Source organism: Gossypium hirsutum, chromosome A10, assembly GCF_007990345.1.
Source record: "Gossypium hirsutum isolate 1008001.06 chromosome A10, Gossypium_hirsutum_v2.1, whole genome shotgun sequence".
Classification (NCBI taxonomy): Eukaryota; Viridiplantae; Streptophyta; class Magnoliopsida; order Malvales; family Malvaceae; genus Gossypium; species Gossypium hirsutum.
Genome location: NC_053433.1, coordinates 107,976,544 through 107,998,304, shown reverse-complemented (window position 1 = coordinate 107,998,304; position 21,761 = coordinate 107,976,544). Strand labels below are relative to the sequence as shown.

General features: G+C 33.6%; 1 protein-coding gene across 4 annotated transcripts; it reads left to right on the top strand.

Annotated features, from left to right (window-relative positions):
• Nucleotides 1–56: 56 nt before the first annotated feature.
• On the top strand, nt 57–21,106 carry LOC107896230 (exportin-7). Of its 4 annotated transcripts, none has more exons than XM_041078010.1 (29): nt 57–359; nt 464–715; nt 820–980; nt 1,655–1,720; nt 2,542–2,659; nt 2,780–2,889; nt 3,003–3,098; nt 5,280–5,403; nt 6,352–6,419; nt 8,065–8,151; nt 8,361–8,513; nt 8,595–8,690; nt 9,090–9,149; nt 9,251–9,369; nt 10,110–10,230; nt 11,735–11,839; nt 11,918–12,022; nt 12,101–12,153; nt 12,271–12,334; nt 12,441–12,575; nt 12,749–12,861; nt 12,945–13,038; nt 13,537–13,756; nt 14,985–15,115; nt 16,459–16,605; nt 16,814–16,942; nt 18,464–18,562; nt 19,151–19,189; nt 20,114–21,106. In XM_041078010.1, the coding sequence occupies exons 2-29, from the start codon at nt 475–477 to the stop codon at nt 20,249–20,251; spliced, it is 3,192 nt and encodes a 1,063-aa protein (XP_040933944.1). In that variant the 5' UTR covers nt 57–359; nt 464–474; the 3' UTR covers nt 20,252–21,106. The 4 variants fall into 4 exon arrangements, with proteins under 4 accessions (XP_040933944.1, XP_016676826.2, XP_016676825.2 ...); XM_016821337.2 differs by having other exon boundaries at nt 147–359; nt 10,143–10,230; nt 11,921–12,022; XM_016821336.2 differs by having other exon boundaries at nt 147–359; nt 10,143–10,230.
• Nucleotides 21,107–21,761: the final 655 nt, after the last annotated feature.

Below are 21,761 nucleotides of genomic sequence, written 5' to 3'. Positions count from 1 at the left end.
GTTTCCTTTTATTTATTTAAGTAGCATTTTGTCGATTAAAATTTCTTACCGTTAGATGTAGGGTTGAGTAATCAAATCCAACGGTGAACATCTAAGGAAAACCTACACTAGTACCACACGGAACATCCCGCAAACCCAAAAATCCAAAAACCAAGCAAGAAACAAAAAGAAAAAGGAAAAATAAAAATGAAAAAGAACATAAAAAAAAAAACCGCATTGCTGATTCCTCCATCTCATCGTAGAAAAACCAAACCCTCCTTTTCCTCCTTCGATATTTTCAAAGTATAATATTTCTGTTTTTCTTCTTCATTTTCGCTAAATCGCCGCTTCCTAGATCTTTCTCTTACGATCCAAACAAGGTAAACTATGATCGTTATCTCCATGTTTTTTGTTTTTGTTTTTGAAATGATCGAATCGATTGATTTTACTTTTTCCCCCCTGATTTTCTGGTTATTTTTTTCAGGCAGTCGACTAATGGAGAACTTGGCGCAGTTAGAAGCATTATGCGAGAGGCTATACAATTCGCAGGACTCGGCGGAAAGAGCTCATGCGGAGAACACTTTGAAATGCTTTTCGGTGAACACTGATTACATTTCGCAATGCCAATACATTCTCGAGAATGCTTTGACTCCTTATGCCTTGATGCTTGCTAGTTCTAGTCTTTTGAAACAAGTTACCGATCATAGCCTGGCTTTGAATCTTCGCCTCGATATCTGTATGTTGAGTGTTTCTTCCTTATTATTATTATTATTATTTACATTTTGCTTTTTTTTTTCTTTTACGAGATTTAATTTATTTTTGCTTGTTTTAATATTGTAGGGAGTTATATTTTCAATTATTTGGCGACAAGAGGACCGAAATTGCAGCCGTTTGTCACTGCATCTTTGATTCAGTTGTTATGCAGAGTGACGAAATTTGGGTGGTTTGATGATGAGAGATTCCGTGACGTGGTTAAAGAGTCGGCTAATTTCTTGAGCCAGGTGATTTTGCTGTGCTTTAGGCTCTTCTTCTGGTTTTGCTTTTGAAAAGATTGCTATAAGTTGAAAAGCAAAAGCGAGAAATTGAGATCATGGCGAGCCAATATAACGTGACAATGTTATTGACAAAATTGTTCTATTTTCTTTTACATTAAGATATTCTGGAAGCAAAGAGTAATGTAGTAAAAATAACAATTAAATGATACATTATTGCATGTGCATGAGTACAACATAGCATATGCATGTAAACTTTTAGGTTGATTGTTTTGTTTAATTCTTGGGGATTGTACTGGCACATAGATATATGTGTGTATATATGGAATATGTGATTGAGAAGTCTAAGGCTTCATCGTTTTAGCCTTCTTACTTCCTTATTGCCCATGAAATATGAAGTCCGATATTGAACCCACTCTGTATTTTCTTTGTGCATGGCCAAATTGTTTTGGATAATTTGCTTAATGCAATATGCTCATTGATGTCAATGTACATTTTTTTATCTTGATTGTTATTCACAAACATTACTGCTTTTTTCAGATTAGCATCAAAAGTAATTCAAAATTTATTGATGTCTCTTATAATGCTTGTGCTGTGACTTCTATTTTTTTGCATGACATGCTTTCCTCCTTGTTTGTAAAGTTTGCTTATGTTTCTTGCTTTTTGGCATTTTGTTTTACTAGGGAACTTCAGAACATTATGCCATTGGTTTGAAGATACTGAATCAACTTGTCTCTGAGATGAACCAGGTTAGTTATCTTCATGGTTTTTGGTTTATCTTCTGGTTTCTGATAGTTGTTAACTGCTATCAGATGGTGAGAAACTTGTTATGTCAATATTTTACTGCAAGGAATCATATGTAGCTATATTCTGTTGACTATCTTAGTTTATGGGATGGAACATGCTGTATGTCATTGTCCTCCATTTTATTGATTGGATAGTGTAGAAATTTTTATCATTTTATGTTGTTGAAGCAGGGCTGCATTTGTTGGCTATTGGCCCTTTAATTTCCCTTGTCCATCCACATGAAGTTGTTCTTGAATTGGAAGTTTATGAATAGTGTTTCTCGAATATACTTTTTATTGGCGCATTCTGAGTGTGCAGTGGAAGTTTACTGATGATTATTAAACTTGAATGAACCATCAAACTGTGAAGTGTGAATGGGGATTTTTTAGATGAAACATGCACACGGGGAAAAGTTCATTGATATGTCTCAAGAATCTGATGTATATTTTTATTGAGTACTTAGGAAAAGGTAATTGATCTGTTCTGTATATCACACCACAGCCTCCAGTTCATTTAATAGAAAATAGCATTAGAAAAAACCTTAAGATAACCTTATTATCCAGTATTACACTCCTCCTCCCAAATAAAATTATAAATGCTTTTACTTTTGTTGGATCCTGTGATACCTAGGTTATTTATTTTCAGCTATGATAAAAAATTGGGTGCTTTTTCTTTTTCATACCATTGTTTTCCTTTTTATTTTCAATCACAATAATTTATTCATGTGCTTGCAATGGATTTTTTTTTTATGTGCTTGTGCATTTTTTGGCACCTTAATTCTCAGCCTAATCCGGGGTTGCCATCAACACATCATCGAAGGGTAGCCTGCTCATTCAGGGATCAGTCACTTTTTCAAATATTCCAAATGTCTTTAACATCATTGCGCCACCTGCAAAGTGATGGTAACATGCTATGTTTGCTCTTTTTTCTTTTATTTGAATTCCTTCCTTTTTCCTTTACTCCCTATTCTTGTCCTTTCATATTTTTCTTGCGACTCATTCTTGTTTGATGTGAAAATGCAGTTGCAAGTCGACTGCAAGAGCTGGCACTTTCTCTTGCACATAAATGTTTATCCTTTGATTTTGTTGGGACATCAATTGATGAAAGTTCGGAAGAGTTTGGTACTGTTCAGGTATCAATGAAACATTTTCTCAGTTGTCCATTTCTTTTTAGTTACTTGAATGTATCTCATTGGGTAGTATTTGTAAATTGTAAGTAACCAAGTATATGGTGGTAACCTTACAGATTCCGTCATCTTGGAGGCCGTTATTGGAGGATTCTTCAACACTTCAGATATTTTTTGATTATTATTCAATTACTAAAGCTCCTCTTTCAAAGGAGGTTAGTTTATACCATCATAATGATTTCCCTGCTTTTGAACTTTTTTTTCTCAAATTGTTGGAAGTGTCTCTGCCGTAGTGTTTTGAGACTTTCTCAGGCTCAAATTTAGTATTATAATCCTTTGTAAACTAGCATCTGGTTAATGGATAACATTAAAATTTGAAATTATATATTTTTTAGAGTGTTATGCATGAGCAGTCATATATAGTATGAGGTGTCATGTTTCTTGTAGAGCTTTTACTATCCATACTTGGACCTTGTTCTGTTTTTGATGTGATAACATATGTTTAAACTTTAAAATGAATTGCTGGGTTGGTATTATTGTCTATTTGTTGAGGAATAATAGTGACATTGTATCTGAGGCAGGTTTTGCCTAAGTTTCACGGGAAAATGTTGTCTCTCTCTGGAGATGGTAATGTTTTAGCCAGGATGGGCAAAGTATAAAAAATATTTTGGACCAGAGTCCTTGAAAATACAGCAAAACTCGAAGACTAAAAAATATTGTGGACCAGAGTTATGTTGCTTGGACTCTTCATTTTTATTTAAGTAATTGTGTCTGACACATGGATATGAGGATGTATTCTCCAAAGATCCTCCAATACATGGAAAGACGTAGAAAAATCTAACCATACCATTGTTAGATGCATACCCGTATCTGATACTCACACCCAAGTCCGAGTATCATAGGACCATAGTCCTTGAAAATGCTGCAAAACTTGAAGGCTTAAAAAATTATAAATACAGTATATCGAGGTGGGGATGAGCTGCTTTAGATCCTGATAATGTGGCAGAATACCAAGATTTAAGTAAAATAATATACAATAGGGTGGAAGGTGAACCTTCCAAAATGCAGCGAACATGAAGATAATCAATGACTTAGGGTCTATTTGGATGCGATTGGTTCCAGGGAGTTGAAACAACGATGGCATTGAGTTAGTTACGATTGTAATGAGGTGAAAATGAAAAATGATCACAAAGCACATTACTGTAACATTTAAAATTTTAACTTTTATTATTATATATTTAAATACTTTAACTAATTAACTAATTTTTGTATATTAGATATAAATTTGTTTATTTTATTTAATGAATATATAATTTGAGAACTAAATAAAAAAGTTGAAAAATAAACTAACAAAATGAAAAATGAGAGTTAAAATATAAATAATTTTAAAAAGATTAAATAAAAGAAATTAATAAAATGAAAAAAAGGACGAAAAATGGGCAAAAGTTGGATTTTTTTTCCCATTGCAGGGTCTAGTACTGGAACTTAGCCCCTCGAGTTAGGACGAGAGGGATTCTGGGAATGATTTGTACTGGTGGTGCATTCCAAATGCCCATGGCAAAATTGGGGGTCAAAAGCTTTGAATTTCATCCCATCTCTTGTGTGAAGGGATCCATATGAACCCTTGGTATAATAAAAAAATTTACAGTAATTTTATCTATATATTTTTGACATTTTTATTTCATTGTATCTCTTATGCATATGTGTATGTTCATATTCTGCATATTGTATTTTTAATTGCATGTATAAATAGGTTTGAATGTAGTTCGGGTCCTGAATTTGTGTTAAGTTGTCATACTTGAAGTGGAAATGTTGGTTATAGTAATAATTAGAGTGACTGTCACTGTCCTACAAATAGCAGTTGTCTTAGAAGTAGATAGAGTGGGGTTGGTAGACTGATTGGTTTGAAGTTAATTCAGGCAATTTTGCAGGCTGCGGAGTTAGTGGCTTTCTGGATAGTAGCATTAAACTAATGAGATTAATATAAGTGCTTGTGTGTATTATTGTTATTGTAGTCTAATTACTAGCTTACTGTTCTTTGCTAAATTCTAACTTTAGCTTAATTCGTTATCTAACCCAATTGGATGTGCATGGTATGCTCTTCTTGCATATGTAACAGCGTTTGTTAGGTCTTATAAGAAGAATGAGAAAAGTCTTGCCTACTATTCCTAAGATCTTGATTAGACCTTCTGTATGAGCCCACATTTTAGTTAGCAATTGCAATTTTTTTCATATTGCTTGTTGTAGTGCTGTTGAACACACAGTTTTAAACCACAACCTTTTCCCCCTATTCAAAGTTCTAAATTCAACTAATTATCTCTCTCAAATTGATTTTTCCCTGCTAATTATTCAAGAGTTTTCCATGTGCAAATTTATATTGGTGTTTTTTATTTCAGGCACTGGAATGCTTGGTAAGACTAGCATCTGTAAGACGTTCTTTATTTGTAAATGATGCAGCCCGGTCCAAGTTTTTGGCTCATTTAATGACAGGAACAAAAGAAATTCTCCAATCAGGACAAGGTATCCTTGGCTTGTATGCTATTAGTATTAGATTTTTTATCATTTGGTGGCCGTAATGGTATTTGCTTTTGTAGGCAATTATGTTAAAAATTTAATTACTTAATTGTATTGAGTGCAATTCCTTGAAGATTAAGCTTGGTTTTCTTTTGGTTTTTTATTTGAATCCTTTGTTTTATATTTTTTATGTGGTTGTTTACCTTCCTGGATAATTCTATAGTTTTCTTCTCTGTTTGTTTATTCCTGCACTTGTGGAATGTATATGTGCTTTCCTCAAGTTATGATGTTTTTGTAACGTGGGAAATCGTATGCATTCATCTCTTTTCCACGGTTTTATTGTGGCTGTTGAGGTCAATTTAAGGGAAAGTGCTTCCTTAAGCATAGCTTTCGAAGACATGCTCATTAATCTGTTTGAGCTGCCTTTTGCTGAAATGTCTCTTAAATGAAAATTTACAAATTTTGCTTTTATGCTTCAATCTTGATGGATACAAATTTTCTCCAAATGCCAAAGGCCTCAGCTATTGACCCCAACGTCAGTTGTAGGGTATGACTTACAAATTTGGGAAACATACTTGAATGAGGTTTGATTTATCTACTTTCAGATAAGGGTGACACCTCTAAACTAAAATAGCTTGCATAAGCCTTTTCTTGAAGGGAACTTTTCTTGCATAAACTAAAATAGTTGTTTATTGTTTGCTGAAATTTGTTAGTAATCATGTTATGTTGCTTGCTTGTAATATGCTTTATGGAAAATCAAATAATGATGATTATTTGATATATTCATTTTTGAGAAGTTTGCTTCAATGGATTGACTCCTGAGCAGTCCTCTTCTCCGAAAGAGAACTGGGTTCTCTTGCACCATTCATATTCTGTAAAGTTCAGAGTTCTTTTTCCTCTTTATCTTTGATTTTTCCCTCATTGTTTACAAATCATGTCTGGGCTGGATATCAGGTCTTGCTGATCATGATAATTACCATGAATACTGTCGACTTCTTGGACGTTTTAGGGTAAATTATCAGGTAATGTTACAGAATTATATCTTTTTCCCCCTTTCACATGTTTGTTATTGATATTAATCTTTAATATTTGAGTGCACATACATGCTTGAAGCTTGTTTATGTCTGACAACTGGTAGTAATGATGTTGATTTCTATGTTTAGTGAATTTTTATTGTTTCATGTGGTCATTATGTAGCTTCCTATGTTTGGTGAGCTGTGGCTTTGTTGTGGTCTCTAAAGTTCAAACTTTTGAATTCGCATATTAATTATGCACTGTCATACTGCTGTGTCACTGAGTATTATCATTCTGATAAATCTCACAAATTCAGAGCCTTTCTGGCCTGGCTGCAACTTCTCCAGAAAGTGCGGTAAGAGTTGCTCTAGAACTGCTGTAAAAAAGAGAAGCTAAGTTAGCACTGGGAAAACCTGATGGAGATGCATTGTAGGGTGTTGAAAACTTTTTTATTTTTTATTAAACTTTGTTAAACCAGGTCAAAGTTTTAAATTGAAAAGTTAAATCAATACATACTTTTGTTTTTTGTTAATTGGAAATATAGAAACAAGCACAATAAAAACAGAATTAAATAAAATCAGAAAGGCCAAGAACCTCTTGGCTTAGTTGGATGATTCTTGTATTGAACAACATGAGAGCTTGGATTCGATCCCTAGCATCCGTACCTCTTCCCCCAATTATTAAAGAAAAAAAGTGAAAGCAAGTGAAAATATTGAATACAAAAAGATGAACATGAAAGACTATAACTCTCCCTATAGTTTTATGAATCATTAAAAATATTTGCTACTACACAATAGTACCTTTTAAAAAAGATTTAATTTAGTGATAAAAAAGGGAAAAATATTTAATTTATAGATTTGTCTAAAAATCTAAATGGACTTCTGGTAGAAGTTAAATGTTGAAAATTAGAGAGCAAAATGCCTCACTGCTACTTTTGTATTGGAAAGCTCTTCCATAAGATGGCCAAAAAGTACTCTTTTTTGGGAAAGCCTTGATAGAATGGAGAATAGATATTATGTCTTTTCATTTGTATGGCTGTTGATGTAGGATTTTTTAGTGTCGAATGTTTTGAAACTCACTAGCTGAACTAAGTCTTTTGGTTTATAGATGAAAGTTCAATTCTTCTTAGTTTACTTCACAATTGGTTGTGACATTTGTTGTTAGCATTGACTTAAAAGTTAATTTGATATTTTTTTTTGAATTTTAGAAGCTAATAACTAGTACCAGTTATTGAAGTCAATGCTAAAAGTGGCTTTTGATTAATCATCTGAAACCAACTAGTTTGATTTTTGTTCGGGCCAGATTCTATGCAAGTCAATGTATATCTCTGTGTTGTACTCTTTATGCATGTTATTTGGCACTGAGGCACACGTCTATACGCCATACAGTTGCAAAAATTTTTGTGAAGTTCCGATGTTTTTATAGGTGATGGTTTTGATGTATGCAATAGTTTGCTGTTTTGCCTGATTTATTTATCGTTTTATTTTCCTTTTTTATCTGATTTTGAACAATTTGAATTGTTGATTTGATCACTTTTTGATGTATTCATGGATCATGTGTTTTTGTTACTTAATGGTGCTTGTAAATGAATTTGATTCCTTTCTTCCAGAACAAGAATTACCGCTAATGTTAACAAATTTGGAATTATCACAGTTGTCAGAGTTAGTGAATGTGGAGGGTTACAGTGATTGGATACGATTGGTAGCTGAATTCACTCTGAAGTCTTTGCAATCCTGGCAGGTTATTTGATATTTAAAATTTAATTATTTGGTGAAATAACTTGTGATTTTATATGGCTTAATTGGGGGCCCAACTGCCTGTAAACCATTTTTCTAGGACCTTGAACCATTACTTATGAAGTATTTTTTGGAGAACCTTGAGCATTTATTTAAGATTCTTAATGCTGTCTGCATTATAAGAGGTTAATAGAGTTTATGCTTTCATGCCAGTGGGCAAGTAGTAGCGTATACTACCTATTGGGGCTATGGTCCAGATTGGTTTCATCTGTACCTTATTTGAAGGGTGATGCGCCAAGTTTGCTGGATGAATTTGTTCCTAAGATCACTGAGAGCTTTCTCACATCAAGATTCAACTCCGTACAGGTATCATGTAACTTGATTACCCTTTGACGTGTATTATTTTAACTTGAGGGTATGATTTCTTGTTTTCTTTTTGTTCTGTAGGTGGGATTTCCAGATGACCTTTCTGAAAATCCATTAGATAATGTTGAACTGCTTCAGGATCAGCTGGATTGCTTTCCTTACCTCTGCAGATTCCAGGTTTAATTGCTATTTCTTCATGTTACTTTCATTTTTGTTGAAGTTGATCCATAGTTTTTGAGTGTTTAACTCTCTTATCTCAGGTTTGCAAGTCTCCATATGAATATCATATTTTAGAATTTATGCCTTCTCTTTTTTCCTTCGGTTTTCTTTTTAACTTAGTAAAAATCATTAAGCTTCTGATTTCGGGAAAAATATTCCAGAATTTCAGTGCAAGAAAGATAAAACAAGTCAAAGGGCATTATTACATCATACAGTAACTTATGCCAATCACCTGTGATATATTAAAGATCAGAGCCACGGTTACTTTTAGTGCCTAATCTAATGAAATGAGCTTTTTTACGCCTTAAATATAAAGTTTTAGTTGCTTCCTGATTCCTTTATTTCCTTGAGCTGCAGTATGAAAGCAGCGGCTCGTATATAATAAACATGATGGAGCCTGTCCTGCAGTCATACACGGTATGGTCATTTATGATTGAGGCCTTGTTTCTTGGAATCTTCATAGTCTATATATTTTCATTTGATGATTCTATTTAATACTTTTAATTCATTGTTTTCAGGAAAAAGCACGATTGCAGACCTGTGATAAAAATGAACTCTCTATTATTGAAGCTAAACTTACTTGGGTTGTTCATATTATTGCTGCCATTCTTAAGATAAAACAATGTACTGGCTGCAGGTAGTTCTGTTTTATATTTGTTTTGTTAACTTTAGCATTGCATTATTTCTTAAAATTGAACCGATAATTAAAACGTCCTAAATTAGTTTTAGCAGTCAATTGACTATACTTGCAAGAATTAATTATCACCTTCTATTAGAATGGGCATTATATTTATCACAATAGTTGCCGTATAGGTGCCACATAGCTAACATGAATGCCTGATTCTATCTTATGTGACATTCTAATCTGAAAACAGTATTTTTCTGTAGACGACAATTAAATAAAATTGATCAAAGATGAACATGTTCAGTAATAATAATTGAAATGTTATTTAGTTTGCATTTTAACAAAACCAAATAGCAGTTGTGTTTTAGCTCACTGAAAAACACTAACTAAAACAACTGCTCTCTCTGAACTTTCAGGAGGAAATGAAAATAGAAACATCTTATATAAAAATAAAGATAAATTTGTATTCACATAAGAGAGAATAAAACTTAGAAAGCAAAAAGGAAAGCAACATTGAAACCAGAAAGGAAATGCAAACAGAAGCAAATATGATTATGCTAGGTTGTTGATTGACATGGTATTTAACATTATAGGCAATATGACCTAACTGAATTTGTTAATTGATCTTCCTTGGAAACTTCGGTCACTTGATTGTTAAATATGAAATTAGGCATAGGGTTCAAACTTTGGCGAGGGTACTTTTAGTTGTTTGAAACTTCTTTGGTTTTACTTGACTTGCATTCTTTTTACAGTCATCAATATATTTTTTACATTTCTTCCATCAGCATGGAGTCACAAGAAGTACTTGATGCAGAACTCTCAGCTCGTGTTCTGCAGTTGATAAATGTCACTGATAGTGGATTGCACAGTCAGGTATACTGAGGATGGTAGCTCGGTTTTGATGATATTTATTTTTAATATCTACATGTAGTATGATTTTAATGTTGAAATCTTCGTTTTCCTTGTATTATAATTTTATAACTGTTGCTTGGACTTGTCAAAATTGATAACCTTTGTCAGCAGGAGGATTTAGGATGTATTTCTGGGATAGTGAAAACCCAAGACTTGTCTTCACGAAATGCCAACAACCTTGTTGATGATGGACAGGATCTCTAGATTGTTGGTGCCATACAGGATAAGGATAGAAAAAGTTTAACTATTTCAATGAGAGAAGAAAACAAAAGAGAAGTTCAAAGAGGGGGGATATATGCATGATATCATCTTTGCATCCTTCTGCTATCAGAAAGATGACTAACTATGAGTAGGAGATGCTGGGCTTGAGTGTTCTAATGTGGGAGGGGAGAAGGAATAAGGTTTAATGTGATACCTGGGTTATGGATTTGATATTGAAATAATTATTTAGGGATATAGAGTGTTTTTTTTTTTTTTTATCTTAGAGTTAGCATGTTTGTGAGTTTGTGTAGGATGACCAGATTGGTAAATTACTAAAGCAATGTCTTGAAGATCAGCAATTGTTAGGAGAATCTCAAAAGTTTGTTAGCAATAAAATTCAAGTATTTTTCTAGAAACCCATGATTGTCTAACATGCAATTGATTTGGTTATGGGGCTGAATTAGCCTATCTACTAGCTTGTTGGATGCCAATTTCACGAGATTAGATTAAAAACTTGATTGAAGCAAAATCTCTTGTGCTTGTCTAGTCTTGCTCCTATGAGCCATGATTCATGGAGGATGTGTGGTTACATCAAATGTTGCTTTCCATGTTTAAGAAATAAATTCAGTTAGTTACTGATTATATGTTGTTCTCTGAATCTGATAAATGAAGTTAATACAAACCATGCTAAGCAGTGGAAGATAGTCTTTATGAATGTTGGGGGCTAACGTTTGATCTCTATTCCACAAAGTATTTCTACGCAAAGTTTTTAGATCAAAGTTGCGGTTGCTTGGTCTAAGATGCATCTTTGTCATTTGTGAGAAGTTAATGTGTTACTGTTAAGTGGTGTTATTAAAGTTATTTTAGTATTTGTTGTGGCCTTAGATTCGACTTGTGCTTCTTTACCTCTTGTTGATTGGTTTTAGGTTGGATGCTTATCATTCTAGCCTCTTCTGACCTTTCTCACATTAAAAAGGATAGCATAATACCACTTGACCTATTTTTTCTATCTCTAATTTTCTATGCATGAAATGCACTCAAAATTCCTTCCATTCTATGCTATCAAGCATCTACTTATTTATTCTCTTGATAGTCCGTTAATCATGTTCACAATCACCCAACTCTGATGGTAAGGTCCGTAATACATGTTGATGACGCATTGGCCTTTTCTTTTACATTGAGACATTCTTGTTAACCTGCAGACTATATTTCATGAATTTTATGAACTTATGTTAATCGTTTCTATCAAATTTGCATTTGGCAGAGGTATGGTGAGGTTAGTAAACAAAGACTTGATCGAGCAATTCTGACTTTCTTTCAGCATTTTCGCAAGTCCTATGTTGGTGATCAAGCAATGCATTCCTCCAAGGTAAAACAATTTTCTTTAATGTTCTTCGTATAATTTAATTGTCTGTATATAAGTTGAGCCTTTCACTCTCCGTTACAGCAGTTATATGCCCGCTTATCTGAGCTGCTTGGACTCCATGATCACCTGTTACTATTAAATGTGATTGTTGGGAAGATAGCTACAAACCTGAAGTGCTACACAGAGGTGATTGTTTACGTCTTGCTTTATAACTATCTATCATGATGCCGGTACATACTTTATCTTAATTGGTGTTTATTTCAGAGTGAGCAAGTCATTGATCACACGCTAAGCTTGTTCTTGGAACTGGCATCTGGGTAAGCTTTACTTGTTGTTTGTCTAATAGAATTAAAGCTGTTTGTTTTCTGTACGATAAAAGTCGTACACTTCCCACAAAGTAATTTGCTTGTCTGACTGATGTGTAATTTTGGCAGATACATGACTGGAAAGTTACTTCTGAAGCTGGATACTGTTAAATTCATAATTGCAAATCATACAGTAATTCTTCTTGCAACTTTTTTTTTTTTTTTTGTCTAATCACTTTATTTTCTTTGTCTGAATTCATGCATCTGGATAATGAAATTATTTCTCAACTTCATTTCAGAGAGAGCATTTTCCTTTCTTAGAAGAATATAGATGCTCTCGTAGCAGGACAACGTTCTATTACACCATTGGGTGGTTGATTTTTATGGAGGACAGCCCTATCAAATTCAAGTCTTCAATGGAACCACTTCTGCAAGTACTCTCTCTCTCTCTTACATGTGCATACACAAAGTGATAGGATCATAAACCCTGTCATACATATATGAATCTCTTCCATCCAATGGTTTTTCCACTGACATTGTTCTGTTGTCTGTTCATTATTTATCATTTCATTTTGACCTTTTTCACTAATGTTTTGTGGTGCTTTAGGTCTTTGTCAGCCTGGAGTCAACACCCGATGCGGTATTTCGTACTGATGCGGTTAAGTATGCTTTAATTGGATTAATGAGGGATCTTAGAGGAATTGCAATGGCCACAAACAGGTTCATACATATGCAATCTTTTGAGTTCTTTAAATTTAGATCATTTCTCACTAGTTCATTCTTCATTTCTTGTGCTTTTCCAGTCGTAGAACATATGGTCTTCTATTCGATTGGCTATACCCTGTGCACATGCCACTTATCTTGAAAGGCATTACTCACTGGACTGACACACCAGAGGTACATTCGTAACTCTCTGAGCTTTTTGTAGCAGCTGCTGTCCTGGATTTGTTATTTGTTATTGTTTACTCTACTTCTTCTGTTGTAGGACTCATTATTTTGCTTTACTCTGTTCTTGGAGTATTCATTAAAGTTTAGTCTGTCCTGTGGCCATCAAAAATATTCTCGTGGTCCTTCTTTGAGCAGTACTTAAGATTGAAAGCATGGGTATATTTTAGGTGCAAATGGTCTTTCTGTAAATACTCAAGATTTTTTTTTTTTAATTTTGCTTCTTTTTGTTAATTTGGTTTTTACTGTTGTTCCCATTCTCTCACCTCATGGTTTACTGGAAGTTATTGTCACTGCTACTTCTAACTTTGGCATTTTCTTTTTCTAGTAATTTTTTTCTTGTAGTCTTCTAAGTATTAAGCAACCATTCGTGATGTGTTTATTGTATTAGTTTCAGCCAATAAACTCTAATCCTGCGTTCATAATTAATTGTTTGATTTAATATTGCAGGTTACCACTCCGTTGTTAAAATTCATGGCTGAGTTTGTCTTGAACAAAGCACAACGCTTGACATTTGACTCATCTTCTCCTAATGGGATTCTTCTTTTCCGTGAAGTCAGTAAACTAATTGTGGCATATGGGACAAGGATTTTATCTCTTCCTAATCCTGCTGATATATATGCCTTCAAGTACAAGGGAATATGGATTTCACTAACTATTCTGGCAAGAGGTCAGAATATGAACATGCAATTATATTTATTTATTTATTTAAATAAGTGAAGACACCAAGCTCTAAATTGAACCAAGTGTGGTGTACTGTGTAAAAAGCTAAATTCTTAGGTCTAGAAGATCAATAAAGTCTGAAGCACGGTATATATTTGGTTTTAATTAGACTAGCAAGCACTTCCTATATATTTACCAGGGACAGGCTTCATTAGCCCCCCCCCCTTTTTTTTTTCATTCTTCTCTTTTGATTGAGATTCTTCATTAGTGTTTATTCATTTATGATGAACTAGCTCTTTTAGAAGTTTTTTTGTGTAAGCATGTAGTGTTGACTTTTTAAAGAAGTCTTGTAGAGATCAAGGGTTCATAAGCATGAAAGGTTGAGCTGCCCAAATATTTGAGCAGGCTGTTGGTATGAAAATCAGGGTTGAAGGAATTGGGCACTTTTGGTTGGACATTAGAATTGGAATCTTAGCCCAGGTTGAGTTACTTTTGCTATTTGGCTTCAGTACTTTACATGTACCCCTGTAGCCTTTAACTATTTTCAAACCCAGCATCACCGCCCAACCTCTTGCTGCCTCAAAATCCTCCACTTCAATATAGGAACAGGGAAGCAGTTCTTTGGTTCCTTTTCCTCATTTTCTCGTTACTCTTCCATCGTTTGGTTAACTGTTATTCTTTAGTCTCTTTTATTCATTAACTTTTGGATTTCTTTATAGATTTTTTTTTTCTATTCAAAGCTGAAAGTTTTGAAATTGAATTTAGTTTCTACTTCCATGATGGGTGAATTTTGACGTTTTGCTTTCGTAGCTTTCTCGATTGGGGTTGCTAGTTGAACGAATAGTTTCAAGTGATAGCTAAAAAATATTTAAAGCTGAGATACCCTATATTGGTCAAAATGATTCGTTTGTTTGTATCATGTCATCATCTTATTTTCTTATATATATTTTTTTGTTTCCTTATATGTTTCTAAATTCCTTAAATTTGATCTAAAACTGGCTTATACAGACATTTATCAGCAAAATAGGCTATTGGAAATTATGTAACATAGGTGTAAAGTTTCCTTCTATATCATGGAGGTTTTCTTTTACATTTACTGCATCAATTTCTTTTACTTCAATGGTGTAATTTGCACTTCTTTCTGGTGCCATCAGTGTTGTATTTGTTGCATCTTGTGTTTTATTGAAAATTTTCTGAAATCACAAATTAACTTGTGATTTTCCTATAATTGGCAGGTCTTGCTGGAAACTATGTAAACTTTGGTGTTTTCGAACTCTATGGTGATAGGGCACTCTCCGATGCACTCGACATTGCTCTAAAGATGACATTGTCAATTCCTTTGGCCGATATATTGGCATTTCGGAAGGTATGCATGATTTTGATAGCAAATTCTTTATTTGAATTTTTACTTAAAAGAATGTTTTAATAATCTAGTTTTGGACGTCAAATTCATTAAGGATCTCAATGATAAAAATTGTGTGATATAAGTAATTTTGATAGTTGACTTTTATGCTCGGTGAATAGCTGAAATTTCATCTGTTTCAAAGCTATGTTTCAAAGCTCCCCAACTATTTAGATGTGGCAATTGTGATAGTCAGGTTTGGGTTGTATCACTTTGGGTAAAACCTATACTTGTTTGGCAGTTGGTTTTTCAGGTTCAGTTCTTCAAATTCAAGTAAATTTGGGTCTAAAGTGTTGAGTTTTAAAATCAGATTAATTTAATTTTGGGTTGGTCTGGTTTGGATTATTTGGATATGGGTTGTTGGGTTGGGGGTTGAGTTAATGAAACTGGGTTGCTTTCAGCCTTGCTTTTTGGGTTCCGACAAGGTTTGCCTTGTGCCATCTCTACCAACAGCTTATGTTCACTATGGTCACTATCAGAGTCAACCGCATGCTTTACACTTGAAGCTACCTGATGTTTTTGTCACAGCTCAATTGCTGTTTAATTTATCATAACATTTATTTAATCTTCTCATATTTTCTGCTTTTTCTATATGAATCCTCCCTACTATCCATCTGATAAACAATTTAGTTTTGATATTGGCAATATTTTAGGTTCAATCTTCTCTTTAATTTTTTTGAAAGCCACAAAACTGTCTGTTATTAGAATTGCCCTTTGTTCCTCTTATTCCATTGTCTAGTCTAAGTGCCTCTTTGTTTTCAGATTTAGCTGGTTCTATTTCCTTTTGGTTTTTGAAATTTTCTTCCCAATTGCAGAAAAAGATGAATCAATTCATGGTTGTTTCTTTTTGCATTCCAATTCCAGTTAATTTGATCTTTGAAATGAATTGTTGTTTTAACTACAAGCTTTAGCCTCTGATTTGGTGCAAGTTGTGAGAATGGTAGTTGGGAAGAACAGACTTTCCAAGGTATAATACAAGCATTGTGCAATGGGAAAAAATGGGGAAGTTATAAACAGCAAAAAAAGAAAAGAAAAGAAAAAAAATGTTACTGTTTTAAGCACAACCGCCCAAAATAAGAGATCTGAATTAAAAAAAATTGAAGACCTAAATATGGGTCAGCTCCCATTACCAAACCCAAAAAAAAGAAGACTAGCAAGGCACTTTTACCCTTGTAGGAAAGCAATATGTAAGTTTGATAACTTTGTGATCATGTTATGTAAATGTACTTTGTTACCATGTTGTATGAATATCTTGCATATTACTGGAATGAATGGCAATGTTATATTGTTTACTTGTTCTTTTGCAGCTAACGAGGGCGTACTTCTCGTTCTTGGAGGTTCTATTCAATAGCCACATTAACTTTATATTGAATTTAGATGCAGCAACCTTCATGCATATTGTTGGTTCCCTTGAATCTGGTCTTAAAGGCCTGGATATAAATATCTCATCGCAGGTTTGTATCTTGCTGTGAATTGTGTGGTCCACCTGTTCTTTTGTTGCTAGAACTGTTTATTTAATTTTTCAAGCTGTTTAATGATCACATAAGTGGAATTAAGTGATTTCTTCATCGAAAATTTTCATGCGGCTGACTTCCTTTCCCTTGCCCAAACTGCTATATTCTTTTCAAAACTCAATCTCACAGTATGAAAATTTCATTTCAGTGTGCGGCAGCTGTTGATAATTTGGCTGCTTTCTATTTCAACAACATAACTATGGGTGAGGCACCCACTTCACCTGCTTCTGTGAAACTTGCCCAGCATATTGCAGACTGTCCTAGTTTGTTCCCACAAGTGAGTGATTGACTTCCCGACTTATTATGCTTCTTTTTCTACTATTTGCATGTGTATAGAAGGCCTTCGTTCAACACTTTGTCCTCATACACTAATACTTCAGAGCATAACACCATCACTCTATATAAACTTAAAACATAACAACCTTCTACACTATCTGATGTGATTCCTAAGATTCTTCAGCGTGATCTTCCTTTTAGTGTTGTCTTATTCAGACATTTAAAAAGCCTGGAAATGTACTACATTAGCTTGATGTTTCATATTAAGTTTGGTTCCTGAAGTCCGTGTCATGAAATATTGCGTGTATCATGTGATGAATTGGAGTCTATTATCAAATGACTCTATGAATTTGTAAACAAACTGTTATGAATTTTTGAAATTTTTATGCATTTTTATAATAAATTAAAGATTTTGATTAGTATTTGAATTGCTCAAAATTTTTTCACAGTTCTTTCAGTATGTTGTGAAATATATTGTAAGGCTTTCTTCTTTAATTAAAATTTAAGCCATTTAATTTATTTCTTATATAGTATAGCATCCAATAAATATAAATATACACATGAACCTCCCTTTTAGTTAATAGGTTTCTAAAATACAACTCTCTCTTTGCATTTTTTGATTGGTTTTTGCAAGCATTATTCTATAATTTATTTTATTTATCTTCAGCCTCAAATGCATATGAGAGAAAAAAAAGAAAAACTCTCATTATTTTATATTTATATATATTTTACTTCAAATAGTTTGTGTTTATTGTACTCTTTATAATTGATATTAACTAAATAATTTTGATGAAATCAGATGTGATATACTTGTAAAAACACATTATACTTTGGGATGTACACTGTGTTCTTAACAGACTTGAAAGTGCATTGATGTTTAGAAGCACAAATTCTGAATGGAATTTGATGAGGCTTTTGTGCACCAAAATGTACATGTTCATTCTGGTTGTCTGCAGAGGAAAAACAAGAAGAAGCTTTTCTTTGTGTTTGTGCACTTAGATCATGCTCTGCAGGATTAATAATTAAGAAATAATGGCTACTAGCAATTGGTATTGTGGTAAAAAGATTCATGATGTATGAGATCCAGGGTTCAAACCTGGCAACCCCAAATTAGAGTAGATGTTGCATGTAAGTGTAAGTGTACTGCAAAAAGAATTTAAGATATAATGGCCATTCCTTTTCACATGGTATTTTGATTTATGTTAGTCGTTAACTTATGTGCTCAAAGCAACCTGAAACATTTGCAGTTAGTCATAATATAAAGAATAAGAATTATCATCTAAATTAAGAAATTAAGTTCTATTTACTAGCTCATATTAGCCTTAATAATATTTGAAGTTGAAATTTCAAGACATCCTTGAATGTTATAAGGTTTCAATCCTGCTTTATTGTTTAGAACCATTAATATCTGCGATTTTACATTTTGTACATTTTTTTTTTATTGTTTTAACCGAAATGTGATGGTTTTCTTCCAATCTTTCTTTTTTGGACAATACAATTATTTTCTGTTCCTTTATTGCAGATATTGAAGACCTTATTCGAGATAGTTTTATTTGAGGATTGTGGCAACCAATGGAGTCTTAGCAGGCCTATGTTGAGCTTAATTCTTATTAGTGAGCAGGTAATAATTTGCAAATTCTTAAGTTTCTCTACTAAATCCTTTTTCTGTTTGTTTCAAAGAAAGGAAAAGGTCTAACAAGTTCTGCTCCCCTTCCCCCTCCATATCCCAATCCCCTTTTCTTTTTCATGGTTCTTTTGTAAGTTGTTTCTGGATCTTTTTCATACTCCTTGTTCCCCCCTTCTTCAGGGTCTTCGACCAAAAATGTAAACTGAATGCTGCACTATTGTGCTTAGTTTTGAAATTGTTGCTCTCTCCCTCTCAGAAAATTGTTAAGAGTTTAACCCATTGTTGTTTCTCTGTACGTCTGTAGTTAAAGATTGGTTATAGCGTCGGGCATGAATCAATTTTATTTATCATCTATAGTATTCTGATTTCTGATTAACTTTGTTTATCTTTTCCTCACTATTGTGCTTGTTAAATAGTGTGTGATTCTTTTAATGCTATTCCAATGTCATGTTTTTGGCATGTGCTTGCCGATACTAGGAAACCAATGAAAGTATCAAGTGAATTTGTTGTTGAATCTTTAAAATCTTAAAAATCATGCAAGCCTTCTGCTGTTTAATTGACAGAACTGTTTTGGTGCTGCAGATATTTGCTGATCTCAAAGCTCAAATTTTGGCTTCTCAGGTAAGTTTTGGTATACGATATATTTTTTCTACCTTCATAGTTCCGGAGAACATCATCAGTAGTAAGAATTGCCAAGATAGGTTTATTTGCTTAGCATTGGATGAGCAATATGTTTTCTTAATGCTGATTCGGGATAGTTTCTGTTTATCCAAAGTTGCAACATTTAACCTGTAACATTTTCCTAACTCTGATTCAAAACCTACTACATTGAAGAACATGTTAGACTTATTTGTCTGCTGATTGTTTGCTTTTGCTTCCTCACAACTTGGCATTAAATATCTCATCATAATTGTTTGGTTACCTAGAAGATACTCTATTTGTAATGAAGATAAGTATTACTGTTAAAGTGAAGAATTTCTGTTTGTAATGAAGGTCAGCATTCACCATCGTTCATAGTGCTTCATTTAAATTGATGGAAAGGTTTTATTTAGGTAGTCTCAAAAGTTGGTAGACATTGTGATTCAATAGGACTGGTTTAGGATCAAATAGTTTCCGAACCATCAGACAAGAGAGACTAAGTCATATGCAATGGCTTATCCCTACAAGATTAATACTATTGTAGAAAGGCTCAATTAGGAAAGTTTTGACAAACCAATGAAATTTGATTGTGGTTCATATTAGACAAGATCAGTTACTGTTTGAGGAGACCGCATGCTACTGCTGTTGTTGGTCTTATTGTGTGTTACAATGCTTGGCTTATGTCAAGTTATGCTGGTTGATTCTTTTGTGGATAGGGAATTGATGCTGTCCTAACCATGATTTGGACACAGTACGATTATGTTACAGTATGCAATACTGCAGATTTCATGTTGTGAACTGCCATAAAATTACTTCTAATGATGCTTTTAGGATATAATTTCACCCTCACCTTTTTTTCTCCTTTCCTTTAGTGTCCGTAATGTGATAACATTCATCATTTTGCAGCCTGTGGATCATCATCAGAGGCTCTCCATTTGTTTTGACAAGCTTATGTCTGATGTTACACGAAGCCTAGATTCAAAGAACAGAGACAAATTTACCCAGAATCTAACTGTATTCAGACACGAATTCCGTATCAAATAGCTAAAGCAATGTGCTATTTAAGTAACCCTTCTTTTCTATTTTTCTGCAAAAGATGTTCAACGGATGGGTGTGAATGTGGGAAGGGAAGCATCTTTTTGCTGCATTGTGTTTGGTTTTCTTGCCTGAAGTAAAAAGATCAGACACTTTTCTGAAGTTGATGGGAAAGTTGTGTGAAAACAGTATTGGTGGTATTGTATAGTTTGCTATACCGGAAGGCGTTATGGAATGTTACAAAAGGGTTTTGCCAAAGTGCATACGCATGTAGGATATCTGACATTCATATGATAGGGAAATGGCGGTTCTGCATCTAGCACATCATTCTTTTGCAACATATAATGTAAAATCATTTGGGGCTTGTATGTTTTGAAGATGGATCATGTTTTTGCGACCCCAAGAAAAGAAAAATAGGTTAGGAAAAGTAAAGTAACTCTAGTATGAAGTTGTTGATGCTTTTGTACATTAACACCCACATATTCTTTCTACTTGTCGATAGCTTAAAGAAGAAAAAAGGAAATTCCTCGAGGTTGGATGTTTTTTGTTCTCCGATTCTACTTGAATCAAGACCACTTTGAAGCATATCTCTAGGTTCTTATCAGCTTATGTCAGAAATTGTATTTCCGATACATTATTTGTTTGCCTGCACATGATACATCTTATGTTTCGGTCCAGCTGACGACCATTGTTGTCACCCTATTATTGTGTACTGTCTGTTTTGTTTTCCATTGTAATACCGCGTGTACATTATACTTAATTGGCACATAGACAGCTTTTTCAAGTATTGTTCTTTTTTTGAAAGTGTGTAATGGCAATGAAATGAATGCCTTCTATATATACTAATGTCGTATAATTGCTAAACCTACTTCCTTTTTAATGCTTATATATATATTTTGTGATGTTAGCTGAAATGCTGTGTATATATATGTTGTTAGGGTTTACTGTCCAGTACCTTATATACATTATCTACAAACTTCGAGGCTGTTGACGATTGTATTATATGCAATATATTTATTCGAGTTGTGTTGACAATTGTGTCATGCCGTTGGTTCTGCTTTTATTTTGAATTGGCTGATTTTTATTTTAGTACTAGCCATGGTTGAAATGTGAAACTTTTTTCCTGCCAAATGAGATCTAAACTGCCTTTGTTTTTACTTGAATTAATCCAATTTTGATGAATTTGTTTGGCGACGTTTACCCATACTTAAGGAAGTTGTTTAATTTTGTTTGAATTTAATTGGATCCAATTTTTGAAAACAAAAAATACAATATGAATTCATCTATTTTGAATTTGTAACAAGATTTGAATTAAATTTAATTTTGAGCGTTTAAAGTCAAATCTGAAATGATCTGCCTAAAGTGTCTTACAACCTTAAAAATATTAAATTTGAATGATAATGGTTTTTGGCACTGGCTTAGAATGTAGTGCTGTTTTGCAGCGTTTGTGCATGCTAAAATGGTGTCTTTAGTTTTATTGCTGTTTGGGTGATTTGACGCTATGGAAAGGAAGACAGCA